We start from the raw sequence: 14,815 nt of genomic DNA, 5'->3' as shown, positions 1-14,815 counted from the left end.
GTGTTTGGTGGAATTTCTAGAGACTAAGTTCTAACTGGAGGAAATATAATAGCACTGAAGGTGTCACTCTGTAGAATTGACATGATCCTCAGTCTCCCTTCTACTGCTTCCTGCCCACACTTAGGTGAGTACCCTCTGCCATCTGCCTCACGTTACCCAGAATGAATGTAGCCCCAAACTGTTGACCTCTAAATCATGAGCAAATATAAATTATCCCTCAAATTATCTTAGATATTGATCCAAATAATGAAAAGCTGATGATCACACTACTAGAGTAGCCATGGTCTCTGGCAATAATATACCCCTAATCTCAGTCCACCAAATCAGCTCAGATTATGTACTAAATTAACTGAAGATAAAATTTTAAATGGTGAGTGTATATACATTTAAGATATAGGTTCCAAAGGTGGTGGTTATCTGTGCTTTGAGTCCAGCCTGAGAATGGATCTCTCTCTCTCTCTCTCTCTCTCTCTCTCTCTCTCTCTCTCTCTCTCTCTCTCTCTCTCTCTCACACACACACACACACACACACACACACACACACACACACACACACACACACAAAATGCTTTAATTCCTGACTGGCTCAAGTCTTCATTACCTCACCAATCATCCAGAGAAAGTTCTGCAATTAAACCACATGATTCCTGTTGTTATCTGGAATGACCCAATGGAAAGGAAATAATGAGTAGGGCCTGAGCACAGATAACACTGAATAAATGGAGTAGGTTTGAACAAGGAAAGGTATCCCATCCTGGTGATGAGGAAAATAATAATAATGCATAAGTCAGCTCAGGTAATCATCACAAAACACCAGACCCAAGGGGATTCAAAAAGACATATATCTCAGTTTTGAAGGCTAGTGAGTCTAAGAGCAAGGCAGCAGAAGGTCTTGAGAGAACTAGTGTCCTGATTTTCTGATGTGTCCCCATACCTTGTTTAATTGCATCCTCTTGTGGTCACATGAGCTACCTCTGGTCCTTCCACCCCGTAAACAGTCCATCGTGGGTGCTCCATATTCCCCACCTTACTTAAGCATGATTACTTCTCCAGCCTCCTCTTTTTTGTACCATCTTATCCTGGGTTAATCAAATATCAGAGGAATACAAGCATGCTGTCCACAGGAGACTCAGGATAGACAGTGAACAGAAAGATGGTTATTCCATTACTCATGGTCTAACCCTTTTTAATTCTTGCTGATATTTGATTAGATAATCTCTGAGTTCAAATGTAATATTATTATTTCCCCTAAGATGAAGCTAAAGAAATTTCTTAATTGTGAAATCAATAGGCTGCTAACTGTACAATCACAACTAACCTCAGTGTTATTTTCTCAGTTATCACTAAACTACCTTTTTGTTGTGTTGAGAGGAACGAGAATTGGTGAGGAGAAATGGGAGGGGGATGGATATGATCACATTTCATTATATACATTTATAAAATTCTCAATAAAACAGTAGAGGTAAACCCTTACTGTATGTTACCTGTCTCTGGGGCAGATGGCAATCAGGAAACTATCTTGTCAGATTTTCTCATAAAAAATAACATGGTCCATTCAGAAAAAAAAAGCAGTGGACAAAATAACAAAAAGCAAAATAGGAAGGAAATTGGCTTCATTTACTATTCCAACCAAATAATGCCAGCAGGGTAGGTTTTACCCCAAACCTTTATTGGGGTGAGGAGGTTTAAGTAAGTTTTTGATGGAGAAATTCAGATTCAGGGTTGTTTTGCAATCAACAGAAAAAAAAAAACCAATTAGCTGAATAGAAAATGTTTAAGGATAGCTAATTTTAAGGAAATAAACTTCTATCTTTCCTCATCATTTATGATGAAAAATAAAAATTTGGTAAATCTGAATATATCTGGCCTGGTAAGAAGATAGAAGCTTCAGGATCTGCTGTGGGAGAACAAGGGAATGAGCAATCATACTGGAATCAGAAAAAATAAAAGTAAACAGAAGACCTGACCCATGTCTTATGAAGGTGGTACTCTGTGTTGGTTTGTTTCCCAGTCACAGAACAGTGAGAGGATTTCATAACCAATGCTGTTTGCTAGGAGCCCAGGTCTCAGATAAAGCTCAGTCTTATCGACAGGGAATCTGAAGAATTCGTTCTGAGTCCTGATTTTGCCACTAACTTCAGTAAGAACTACAGGCTCCTCAGCACAAAAAGGAAGGGAGAAGTAAAAATGGTATTGACAATGTAGTTTATACATCAATGTTCTGAGAGCCTGCGGAGATGGCAAGGAGACTGCAAAGGCAGAGCTGCTCAAGGAGGCGGGTTTAAAGTCACAATCGGGGGAGGAGAAAGACAACAAAGAAAAGCCATGTCACAAAGAGAGGAGGGAAGGGGTCAGCAGGTACATCTGATGACTGGGGAAGGTTTTAAGTATTACACAGGAAGCACCAAGGTCCCTGCCTTGGTCTTCCTCTCCACCTTCATCAGAGTCAGATTCTGGGGACTCCCACATATCTTGAAAGGTCAGATCTTGAGAAAATAGTTTGAAGATTTTTGTAAGTCCTTTGCCTTTTCCTCCTACCATCAGTGTTTCTCCTTCAGCCACCGTGGTCAAGGTCCCAGGGCTCCAAGTTGGACAATCGACAGGGTGGCCACTTAGTCTACTCTGGTGAAACCGTAGCTCGCCATGAAAATGTTTTTCATCCTCACTCTCTTGGGTGCAGTAGGTGAGTTTGAAGTCTAGTTTCTGCTAAGGGTGAAATCCAGAGAAGTACACCAGTGGTTGCAAGGTGGAGTAACCACCCATAGCTTGTGAGATAGAGTGAGAAATGGGGATTCATTTTAAAGATATTATCTGCCAAAGGAAATCAAAGAAAAGACTCTTATTTCACATATTTTACTACCAATATACTCTTTGGGTCCCTCTGATATCTGGGAGCATTTTGAGTACCCTGCCTGTGAGGGCTTTACAGAAACATGCCTAGGAATTCCTCAGTAGGCAGTTGATTCTCCCGACAGAGTCTCTGTTCCTTTTCCCATATCAGATGTTAGGAAGTTTGGGTCTAAGTAGGAAAGTAGGCTAATCAGAAAGTAAGTCTATAAATTTTGAGTTTCTATGCTCTTTTCACTACCAAAGTCAAAAAGTATTTAATTTATACCCCAATTATTGGCAAAAATTGGTGGTAAGAACTAGTATTTAAAGTATTTGTTGATTTTGTTCATTTTTCTAATACACAGTGCTGTCAGAATTTTTGATCAGCATCAGATGAGCCCATGTGTTAGTATTAGATAGCTTTGATATAATTCCATCTTGACAAAAACATTCATTAGTTTCCTAACATGTATAGCTTGTATGACACATTTATTTTGTGTGGATTTTTTAAATATAAAAAAATAAAGGCCTTGATATCTTTGAAAACTACCCTAACTAAATCTAGCTTACTAAACATTTTGTTTCTGTTCCTTCCCTAATCCCTAACACTCCAGAAACTGTATTGGGAGAAGATCAGAACTCAGATGAACCAGTTAATTTTAACATTCCTTACATGGTCTATCTGCAGTCCAAGCCAGAGCCTTGTGTGGGAACTCTCATTGACCGTCAGTGGGTGCTCACTGCTGCTCATTGTTCCTTACCGTAAGTGGCTCCTTAATCATGGGGGCTAGGGGGGATCTACACGATCGAATTTGGTCTAGGAAGCAACCTTCCATGCTTTTCATGGATTAGATGATCCAAGAAGATTGGCTCTTCTTCCATTTTTACACACTTCAGTTCAGAAATTACTAAGAAGCCTTAGAAGACTTATTTCAAATATTCATCTATAAACATTCACAAATCACTTACTATATTGTTTAATATAACCATTAAGTGAACATCCTAGAAATACATTTCCTTCATGGATCTTACATTCTGACCTAAGAAGTAATTCAAAGCAGAGAAGTGATCAAAAGTAAATAAAACAGGACAGCAAGGTGTGGGGTGTGAGAATAATGTATAAGGTGGGCAGGTTAGGCCTCTCTGGAGATAGGAGACACGCAGGAAGAACACAAGTCAGCTAAATGAATAAAGCCTAGAAGTGTTCCAGGGCATGAGAACAACATTCAATAGTCTCTGATGTAACAAAGCTGTGAGGGTTGTAGCATGGTCAGGAAGTAGGGTTGACTGAGTATATGTGGTAAGAGAGGTGGTCACGGGATGAAGTTGAAGGCAGAGATCACATCCTGCAGGTAAACAAGAGAAAGCAGGGAACCTCAGTATAAAATAAAGCATTTCTTGAAAATCCATTTTTCAATCATCTTACTGCAACGAAATCACAAATAAAAACATCACACCGATAGATGAACCGAGTCACTCAAGCAAATACTGCCCAGTCCCAAACTCCACATGTCTCAGTGAGTTCCTAAACATTTAGAATGACCACGTTACAGCCATGGAGCTTCACTTAGGGCTTTATGACTTCATTATCAATTACATTTTTATGCACTTACAAGAAAAAAAGTCATGACAGAATTAGAAGAAAAAATAGCTTTATACTCTCTTTCACAACTTATGTGTTATTCCATACTTCCTCATCACCCACTACTACTCTTCCTTGTTCTTTCTAAATGCTATTCTATAACCAGGTGAATATTTGTTTAAATACATACATATATACAATACAAGATAGGATCCCCATAAGAGGAAGAACATTATTTTTTCTTTCTGAGAATCTCAGTATTTTTGTTGGATATCAAGAATCCATTTGAGGGGATCTCTTGAGAGACAGTTCAGCAGTTAACAGCACTTGCTGCTCTTGTGAGAGGACTTGGTTTGATTCCCAGCACCCACATCACTCACATCACCACAGAACTCACAACCATCTGTAACTCAAAGTTCCAGCAGGATTTGATGTCCTTCTCTGGCCTCCACAAACACTTTCAAATATGTAGTGAACATACATGCATGCAGGCAAAGCACTCATGCACATAAAATAAAAGAAAATACTTTAAATTTTTAAGAAGAAAAAGGACATATTGAATGAGGGAGTCTGACCCAGAGCTTGAGCTCTATTTCAAACTTAGACACCTGGTTGTTTAAGACAAATTTGACTCAACAGAGATTGAAGTCTTGCTCTCTGCATTAGGACAGATACACAGGAAACAAAAACAGTTCACATGATGCTGGAGTTCATAAGCAGACTTTCTATTACTAATGTGAATTACTTTGGGAAGGGAATATCACTTTTGGTATGTTGCATGACTAGCCTCCTTGTGACAGGGGCATCTGAATTTGCCTAGAGAATGTAACAGGTAATCATGGCTTGTTATCTCTACAAAACTACTCATGGAAATTTGAGAATCTGGGATCAATGTAGATGAGACAAAAATAATTATCTAGTTCTGAGAAGAGTACTGGATAGGCTAAGAATGTTAGATGTAGTAGGTACAAGTTCAAAACCTGCCTGAGCAAATATGGAGTATACAAAGAGCTCTGGAACCGTCAAATGTGGTGACTTCTCTCCTGGCTTCTAGTTCAGATTATTCAAATCTTAATTAGAATAGAAGCTATTGAATATGCTGTAGATATCAGACCCCATGTTGGTCATTCCATGTGCATGATGATGACATCATAATCCTGTAAACTATTATTTTATGCACAATGTTAGTTTCACTTCAATTTTGCAGCTGAAAAGCAAAACTAAATTGATTGGATAAGGTGACTTCTGATATTGTGTGACAGTTTTCTCTTCATCTCTCTGCCTTTTCTTTTTCCCCAAGAGCTAAAATCCGACTGGGAGTTTACCAACCCAACATCAAAAATGAGAGGGAGCAGATCTATAGTTACTCACTGACTGTAGTCCATCCTGATTTCGATGCAAATTTCCGGAAAAATGACCTGATGCTGATAAAACTCTCTTACCCTGCTGCTATAAACATGCACGTGGGAACTATAGCCATAGCTATGGAACCCATGACATTTAATGAAACCTGCTTTATACCAACATGGACCTGGAATAGCTACAAAAACTGTGAGTGTTTGATTGTTTTCTTCATCTTGGGCAGGTTGGGGCTGGGAAAAGAAGTGGTTGAATATACTTGATAGAAAGAGGAAATATAAAGTTCTTAATCCTGTAGTGATTACCGTCAAGACTTTGTACTCCCAAAAGGTGACAGATAAACTCATGAGACTGATGCAGGACAGCTACTATGGCAGCAACAAATAGAGTGGGCCATAATTGTTCTGTCTCTAAAGTATTTGAGAACTGAGGCTAGCAACTGAATACAAATGAATTAGAAAGAACTGGGAGTCCTCATTGATAAAGAGGGTATTGAAGATGGAGGGCGGGCTTCTCAGTGAGAATTGCTGAAAGCCTACCATGTACTCCTTAGAAGAGAGGTTAGAAAAAGCAAAGCAAATTTTTTGTGATAGGTGAAGGAATGAAGGATGTTTTCAACTCTACCACAGAGAACCCAGGCTGTGTCCAGGAACATAAGGACACATTCTTTCCGTGGGACCCTGGATGACAAAGAAAAGGTTGAAGAAGGAGTCTGCCCTCCTGCCAGTGCTGGTTCCTTACAGAGTATAATTTTCATAATTTGTGACACAGCAAATCTCCTCACTTGTGGGTGTAGAGTTAGATGGTTCATAGACTAGCTGATTATTACAACATGCTTGTAGTTACATCTCTAGGCTGACACACCTCACTGGAAAATAATCATAGCATATAGTATAAGCACGCATCTGTCTGCCTTATGGGTCCAACTTGGCAAGACTAGAGGGAACTGATGTCTGCTGGAGCTTCTCTTCAAACATGGCTTTCTCATGTGCTTTCGTCCTTGTGGGCTGTGCAGTGATTGCTTGTATGTTATGCTTATTTCAGGTTTTCTCAAAGTTGCTTAGTCAGGTTTAAACCCAGCTTCTGGTGGCCACACCATGAAAACAAATTAGCACTTTCCAAATAAATATGATTTTCACAACAAATAAACTATAGAAACTTTGATTTTCTCAGTATTTTGAAACTTTGTACTTTAGTTTAGAAACAAACTGACTAGGATTCTGTGTCTAAGCTTTCTGAAAAACACAAACAAATAGTATATTTCATGTAGGTTTTGTCATTGACTTCTTAAGCTGTATTTGAAGTAATTCCATCACACCTTATGAAACTAATTTATTAGTTTCACACATGATGGAGAAATCCATATCTTTACTATGTGAAGATTTTATTGTGTCAGTTCTGTATATTAAAATAATCACAACAGACTATCTCTAAAAGACTTTCCTACAAAGGTCCCAATATCTATAAGGAAATTTTTATTTCAAGTAACTTGTTACTTTCATATAGCTTGTTAAGTGAATTTTTCCCAAAAATAAAAATACATAAAACTGAGCATAACTTGTTTCTCTCTTTCTTCTGACTTAACATGTTTTGATCTAATCTACAGAACACCATCTTACTAGATATGTATCAGCTCTGTAGGTACCACAATGCTTAGCTTGACAAATTGGTTTTTTTTCTTTCTTACTATTCTTTACTAGATATTAAAATACTTAGTCCCTTGGTTAAAGTACCCAGACTTTTGTAGCATAGTAGAAATTTCTGTGATGGGGACAAACAGTATGACCTCTCAGGGGGAAATGTGTATGTGCATTTCTATATAGACACTCATACATGGAAATAACCATTTATAAATGATTAAATTTATAGCCAAGAACCATATAATGGTGTTTCAGACAATGAGGAAAGACATGTAATAACAATCCCATAAAATTCAATTTATAGCTTAAAAGTGCCTAACAATATTCTACCAAACCTTTCAATGTTCACATATGTTTAGATACACAAGTAGTTACCATTTTGTGTAACAATACTAATTGCAGTCACATGCTAAGCAGGTGTATAGCCTAAGAGGGAAAGACTATAAAATATAGCAGAAATAGATAGTGGGCTCTACAACTTAATTTTGTGTAAGTAAATACTGTCTAGTAGGTAATTGTTAACTGTAAGTACAAATTGATACAGTTCTCAGAATACATCCATCATTAAGTGAAGCATGACTGGTTTTGGGGGCTGGCAAAATGGCTTTTCAGGTAAAGGCACTTGCCGTCAAAACTGATGGCCTACATTCAATCCCCATAACCTACATGTTGGAACCAAAGAACTGAATCCCACAAGTTGTCTTTTGACCTTCACAGGCTTACATGGCATAAGCACACACTTATACACATATACACACACTCAAAATGAAGAAAGGAAGGAAGGAAGAAAGGAAGGAAAGAAGAAGAAAAAAAGAAAGAAAGCTTAAAACATTAATTTTATATAGATTTGTAGTATGTGATAAAATGTAAAGATGATGAACAGATATCCAACAGAAGGTTGCAGAAGGAATTTTGGAGGCCAAGGGTTTTGTTTCTTTTTCTTTGTGGACATTCATAATCTCCATATAATTGATTCAAAAGTTTTGGATTATGCACAGTAGATAGAACTATATATCTAATGATGGATAGATGAGGAACTTTGGGATCTATTTCTCCAAAATGGAGATTGTGCATGAGAAACTCTAAGGTTTGGAGTGTCTACAGCTACTTGCATTGGATATTCCCAGGGATTAATTGATTCACAAACTAAGGGCTGGTCACAAGGTCACTCCTCAGAAGAACAACTCTGGGTCTCATCTGTCTTTTTTTCTCCCCCACAGTCACTGATCCTGACCTCCTGACATGGACAAATCAGTATTCTCTTTCCCAAAGTGACTGTTGGAATATTCTCCAAAAAGAGAAACAAGAAATATGGATGAACATCATGTGCATAGGACACTCGCTTAATGTTATGACTTCAATTAAGGTATCTTTACCCATGCAAGAGGACAGTACAGGATCTGTTATAGGATCAAGGCAGGGTTGGGAAATCAAACATCACATATCAAAAAGACTTTCCACAGAGTAAAGGGCAGAAAGCTAAAGTCCCTATCCCTGACTGTTCATTCTGCGATGTACTTCATTCCCCTCCTCATCTTATAGTGGGAGAAATCTAGGGTAGGCCATTTGTCCCTTCTCCTACTTACACTCAAGTTAGACAAAACTTGAACCGCGAAGAGAGAGAGAGTAGACCAGATAGAAGCAACAGTTGTCACCTCTCCCATTAAATGAATTCATTCCCCCAGATGATTTTGCTACTGGTACATGCCATGTCTTAGGATTTACTCTTGAGCCCTGGCAACAATGTGACACTGACATCTAGTTATCTCTTTCTGTCAGGAAGTCTCAGCTGCTCCAGCCATCTGCAGTGGGAGGCTTCATGGAATATTGTCCTGGGGAAAAGCAGGCATAACCAAGGGAAGTGAGGGCTTCTTCACTGAAATTCATCCTTACGCAAGATGGATCTTGAAAATGATGCATTCCCACTGAGAAGCCGTACCACTCAGTGTAAAATGACGCAATCTCTACAATGAATTAACTCTCTTCAAAATTCAAGAGAAAACACCCAATAAAATCACACCAGAAATTTATGACTCCTGCTTTTTTTCATAATGTAAACTTTGAGAAATTTAGTAACATTTGTTCATTTACATGAAAGTGATCAATCACCAGTTTCTTAGTAGATTCTGAGTGTACTAAGGGAAGCATGTGTGACTCTGAAGTGACAGATGCTAGGGGGACCTACTGTTGTCAGGTTTTTTGTTTTTGTTTTTGCTAAATGACCATGTTGTCAAACTGCGTTCTAAATATTTGTGTTATACCAATAAATGTATACAGCTCTCAATCTTGGTCATAAAAACTCCTTTTTTTTTCTCTTAAATGAGGCATTTGTCACACACACACACCACACAACTTGAACAAAATCAAGTCAGTTAAAAGTAAATATCCTACAATGATAATGATATCATCAGATAATGAAAATGTGGTACACACACAACAGAGTTCTCCTCAGCTGTGAAGAAAAAAAGAGATGATGGATGTAGAGGTTTGATGCTTGGTCACCAAGGAGTGGCACTATTACAAGGTGTGGCCTTATTGGAGTAGGTGTGGACTTGTTAGAGGAAGTGTGTCACTAGTAGTGGGCTTTGAGGTTTCAAATGCTAAAGCTAGGCCCAGTGTGTCTCTCTGCTCTTGATGCCTGCCGAGTCAGATGCAAAACTCTCAGCTACCTCTCCAGCACCATGTCTGCCTGCATATTGCCATGCTTCCCGCCATGACAATAATGGACTAAACCTCTGAAACAGTAAGCCAGTCTCAATTAAATGTTTTCCTTCGTAAGAGTTTCTGTGGTCATGGTGTCTCTTCACATAGAATGCTGACTAACACAATGGAATTTATAGGTAAATGGATGGAATGGAAAATATACTGAGTTGTGTAACTCAAATCCAGAAAGACAAATGTTGCATATTCTCTCTTATTTGTGACTCCTAACTCCAAATCTTTAGATTTGAGTATATAACCTGGAGTAAACATAAAAAGTATAGAGGGAACAAGGAGTTCTAAAAAGGGAGATTGTAGGAGACAGGTGTTGTAAAGGGAGAAGGAGAAAAATGGGGAGCATGTAACTGAGCAGAAGGGAGAGAGGATAATACAGAAGGAGAGGGAGGAAGAAAAGGTAAATAATATTAAGAACGTTTAATTAAAAACATAGGAAAATTATTTTATAAGGTCACTTGAAATTTAAAAATATGTGTGTGTGTGTGTGTGTGTGTGTGTGTGTATACATAGTTTAAATGGAGTTATACCACATGGAGTGATGCTACTTCCCCCAAGAGTCATACACTAACAAAAGTCCCAGTGTAAGACCAGGGAAATGCCCCTTTTAGTCAATTGTCATTTGGGGTAGGGGGGTGGGTGTAACGAAACCCTCAGTGGTCTATATATACCAATTTATTAAAGGATTCTATGGAGAAAACAGACTCACTGATACAGGATAAGGTAAATCCAGTTGCAGAGTCCAGTCCTTCATGCTGCCTGGTCCTGTCTTCATCACCCAAGAGAGTGCAGTGGGACCCCTTTCTCCTCCCTTTTAAGCGGTCACATAGGCAGCTAAGGAGCACCGCCTCTTTCAGGCCAGGTAGCCCAAGGTCATGGGTGGAACAAATTCCCACTACAGGTGGGGATTAGAGACTCTTCAAATAACATAAGCTATTGCCATCGCCTCCCAAAACTGAAAGGAGCGTCCTATTACTGAAAACATTACACACTCCTGTAGCTCAAGTTTTCCTGCCTGGCCCACAGTCAAGGCAAATCTCTCTCACCTGCCAGTCCCACAGCCACTCAGACCCGACCAAGTAAACACAGAGACTTATAAACTGTATGGCCGTGGCAGGCTTCTTGCTAACTGTTCTTACAGTTTAAATTAATTCATTTCCATAAATCTATCCCTTGCCACATGGCTCGTGGCTTACCAGGATCTTCACATGCAGCTTGTCATGGTGGCGGCTGGCAGTGTCTCTCTTACTCAGCCTTCCACTTCCCAGCTTTATTCTCCTCCTTGCCCCGCCTATACTTCTTGCCTAGCCAACGGCCAATCAGTGTTTTATTGATTAATCAGCAACACATTTGCCATACATCCCACAGCACACTCCTGACACAGGACTTGGAGGAATCAAGCCAGAACTAACCTATAAGCTTCTTCATTGAGGACTAGCTCTCATAGTAACAGAAGAAATGATGTGAGCTGCCAAGGGAGAAAAGCAATCAACAGTCCTACCTACCTGTAAAGTTTAGAAACCACTACAACAACAAGCCCACTAAGATATTCCCAATGATGAAATAGTGGCATTTCTCTCTTGGAAGTAACCAGCTGCTGTCATGTTTAGGCCATCACATTGGAGAGACTGTAGTTGGAGATTCTAATATTCCTAGGAGACACAGTCTTTGGCTCTTGCAATCTTTCTTCCCCATCTGCATCAATGCTTCCTGAGTCTTAGGTGTGGGAATGGTATTGTAGAAGTATCCATTGGTACTGGACTCCACAGCTATATATTTGTTTCATTATGGTTTTCTGTAATGAAAATATCCATACAAGTAATATACAAACTGAGCAGGTTGGATCTGTGTATTTAGGAAGAGAGAGAGAGAGAGAATAGACAGATATATAGATGACAGATTAGATAGATGATAGATAGATAGATAGATAGATAGATAGATAGATAGATAGATAAAACAATTAGTTAACAAAAGGTCATAAATGTGAAATTGAACAAGTAGAGGTATATGGGAGGGCTTGAAGAGAGGAAAGGGAATGGGAGGAATGATGTATTTATATCATAATATAAAAACATTTTTTTAATTTCAAAAAGCTATTAAAATAGCTTTGAATGCTCACTCTCACCAAATGTCCTCTGATTTGCTAGTAGGGGGTGGTATCATTTAGGACAGACTGGCACCACCAAACTCAGAACCATATCTAAATGTTGTTAACCCTTTTACTCTCTATCCTTTCTATTGTACTGGAGGAAGGGTCCTATTATCTACAGATGGTATCTCAACCTATGATGTGGATTCTCCCTGACATCCCCATTGGCTTCACTGTTTATTTTTCTATATCTCCTTTACTGACTTGAATTTGTGTGTGTCTTATTCTTATTGAGACATAATATTGGACATATTCATGGAGTACTGTAATTGAATACTCATATACAGTGAGTAATGATTAAATTAGGATAATTTCAACCTCCTCAAACACGATATTCTCCATGTATCAGCAAATATTGAACTCTTCTCATTTAATTTCCCTATACCATAACTTACTGTGAGCTGTAGTTCCTTCCTCTGTGCTGCAGAGCAGAAGAATTTTATCTCCTATGTCACTGTATTTTGGTGTCTGTTCTCTCTCCTCTTAGCTTCTTCTGCCATCACACAAACTACATAAACCTCATCCATTTAAAATACCGACACCAAGCACGTGCTTCCTAAATCTGCTTTCTTATCACAGAAATTCTGAATTTGTTCTGTTTTGTCCGATTCTCCTCTCTACTAGTCCTTCTCTGTCATTCTTCTCATAATTCTTCTAAGCCCTGGTTCATCTTTCCAGAGATTTCTCACCATTTTTCCTGTTTTTCTTACTGCTCTCATCCTTTTTTCCCTGTGGAGTGTAGCTCTTCCTCTAAGAGACACTATTTCTTGAATCTCTGCCTCACTTTACCCCCCATAGTTTGATATCGCACATGGTGGTAAATCTTAATACATGTCTCCCCTTTGGACTGTGACCTGGGAGATCAAAACCTTCATCTCTCTTGCCACTAAGTAACAAAAATCTAACAAAGTATCAGCACGTGGTCTATATTTGTATTATTTTCTATTACTATATACAAATGTTTAACACAGACTTAACACCTTAAAATAGCATTTTTATGACCTCAGTTTCCCTGAGTTCACAGTTCAGGCACAACTGAGTGCTGTGGGATGGTCTGTATGTCAAGTGTGTTGCTGATTGGTCAATAAATAAATCACTGATTGGCCAGTGGCCAGGCAGGAAGTATAGGCAGGACAAGAAGGAGAATAAAGCTGGGAAGTGGAAGGCTGAGTCAGAGACACTGCCAGCCGCCACGATGACAAACAGCATGTGAAGATGCTGGTAAGCCATGAGCCATGTGGCAAGGTATAGATTAATGGAAATGAATTAATTTAAGCTGTAAGAACAGTTAGCAAGAAGCCTGCCATGGCCATACAGTTTGTAACCAATATAAGTCTCTGTGTTTACTTGGTTGGTTCTGAGCGGCTGTGGGACTGGCAGGTGAGAGAAATTTGTCCGGACCGTGAGCCAGGCAGGAAAACTTTAGCTACAACTGAGCAAGGCCCTCTCCTCAGTTTCTGAAAAAGCTTCAAAGAAAGTAATTATCCATCAATTAATCAAGCTCCCATCAAAATTCATCTCCTGTGCTCACACTTCACAGAACCCTGGTTTTCTGCTTGATGCTGGTTGAACATTGCTACAAGTTCTTAGATTGTACTGCTTAGAGAGGTGGGCAATAGCCGGACTTCCTTACCACAGCTTCTTAGCTATAGGATTCACAACATTGGACTTCATCAAACAAGCATGGAGACTCTCCTGTAGGTGTTAGCAAAACTTACAGATCATATAATGTCATTACACATTAACACCATCGTGTGAACATACCCCACACAGAGTGTGTAATCTGCCCTTATGCATTAACATCATTATATGGACATACTCCACACAGAGTGTATAATCTGTCCATACGCATTAATACCGTCATGTGGGTATACTTCACACAGAATATATAATCCGTCCTTACACATTAGCAACATCATGTGGTATACTCCACACAGAGTATATAATCTGTCTTTACACATTAAAATCATGGTGTGGCTGTACTCCATATCTTCTGGGGTACTATATTAGAAGCCAGCCAGAAGCACTGCTCATGTTCAAGGGAAGAGGACCACAGAGAGCAGGGACATGGAACTTAGAATCTATATGCTACAAGAGACAATAGATCTTTGTCAAGTATTTAAGTGTCTCAGCTCCTCTTCTAGATGATGGATACTGACACAGCTCTTAAAGCATATTCTAGAGACTTGTACAAGAAAGGCTTCACTGCCTTATTTCTAACAGTCTCCTTCTAGCACTTGATTATAGTTTCACAAACATACTATATTGTTTCAGAAACTCACATCTTCACAGGATAGGATGTTAGTGTGTGTATGTGTGTATGTGTGTGTGTGTGTATTTGCAAACATGTATGTATGTATGCATGTATGTATGTATGTATGTGAGTGTGTGTGTTATGCATGCAAGTGTGTGGGTGTATGCATGCATGTGCATGCATTTGAAGACCAGAATAGGACAATGGATGTCCTCTAGCTAGGCCTCACTTTATATTGTGCACATCTTCAGATTTTGACAAGTGTGTATGTATCATTCCAGTGTCAT

The 14,815-nt window shown here is 39.0% G+C and overlaps 1 protein-coding gene across 1 annotated transcript; it reads left to right on the top strand.

Annotated features, from left to right (window-relative positions):
• The first annotated feature begins 2,373 nt into the window (after nt 1-2,373).
• On the top strand, nt 2,374-9,440 carry LOC131905769 (serine protease 58-like). Its single transcript, XM_059256582.1, has 5 exons — nt 2,374-2,683; nt 3,444-3,591; nt 5,712-5,962; nt 8,631-8,776; nt 9,190-9,440. The coding sequence occupies exons 1-5, from the start codon at nt 2,644-2,646 to the stop codon at nt 9,337-9,339; spliced, it is 735 nt and encodes a 244-aa protein (XP_059112565.1). The 5' UTR covers nt 2,374-2,643; the 3' UTR covers nt 9,340-9,440.
• The last annotated feature ends 5,375 nt before the right edge of the window (nt 9,441-14,815 follow it).

Source organism: Peromyscus eremicus, chromosome 3 (genome assembly GCF_949786415.1).
Source record: "Peromyscus eremicus chromosome 3, PerEre_H2_v1, whole genome shotgun sequence".
Lineage (NCBI taxonomy): Eukaryota > Metazoa > Chordata > Mammalia > Rodentia > Cricetidae > Peromyscus > Peromyscus eremicus.
This window is presented reverse-complemented; position numbering and strand designations above follow the sequence as displayed.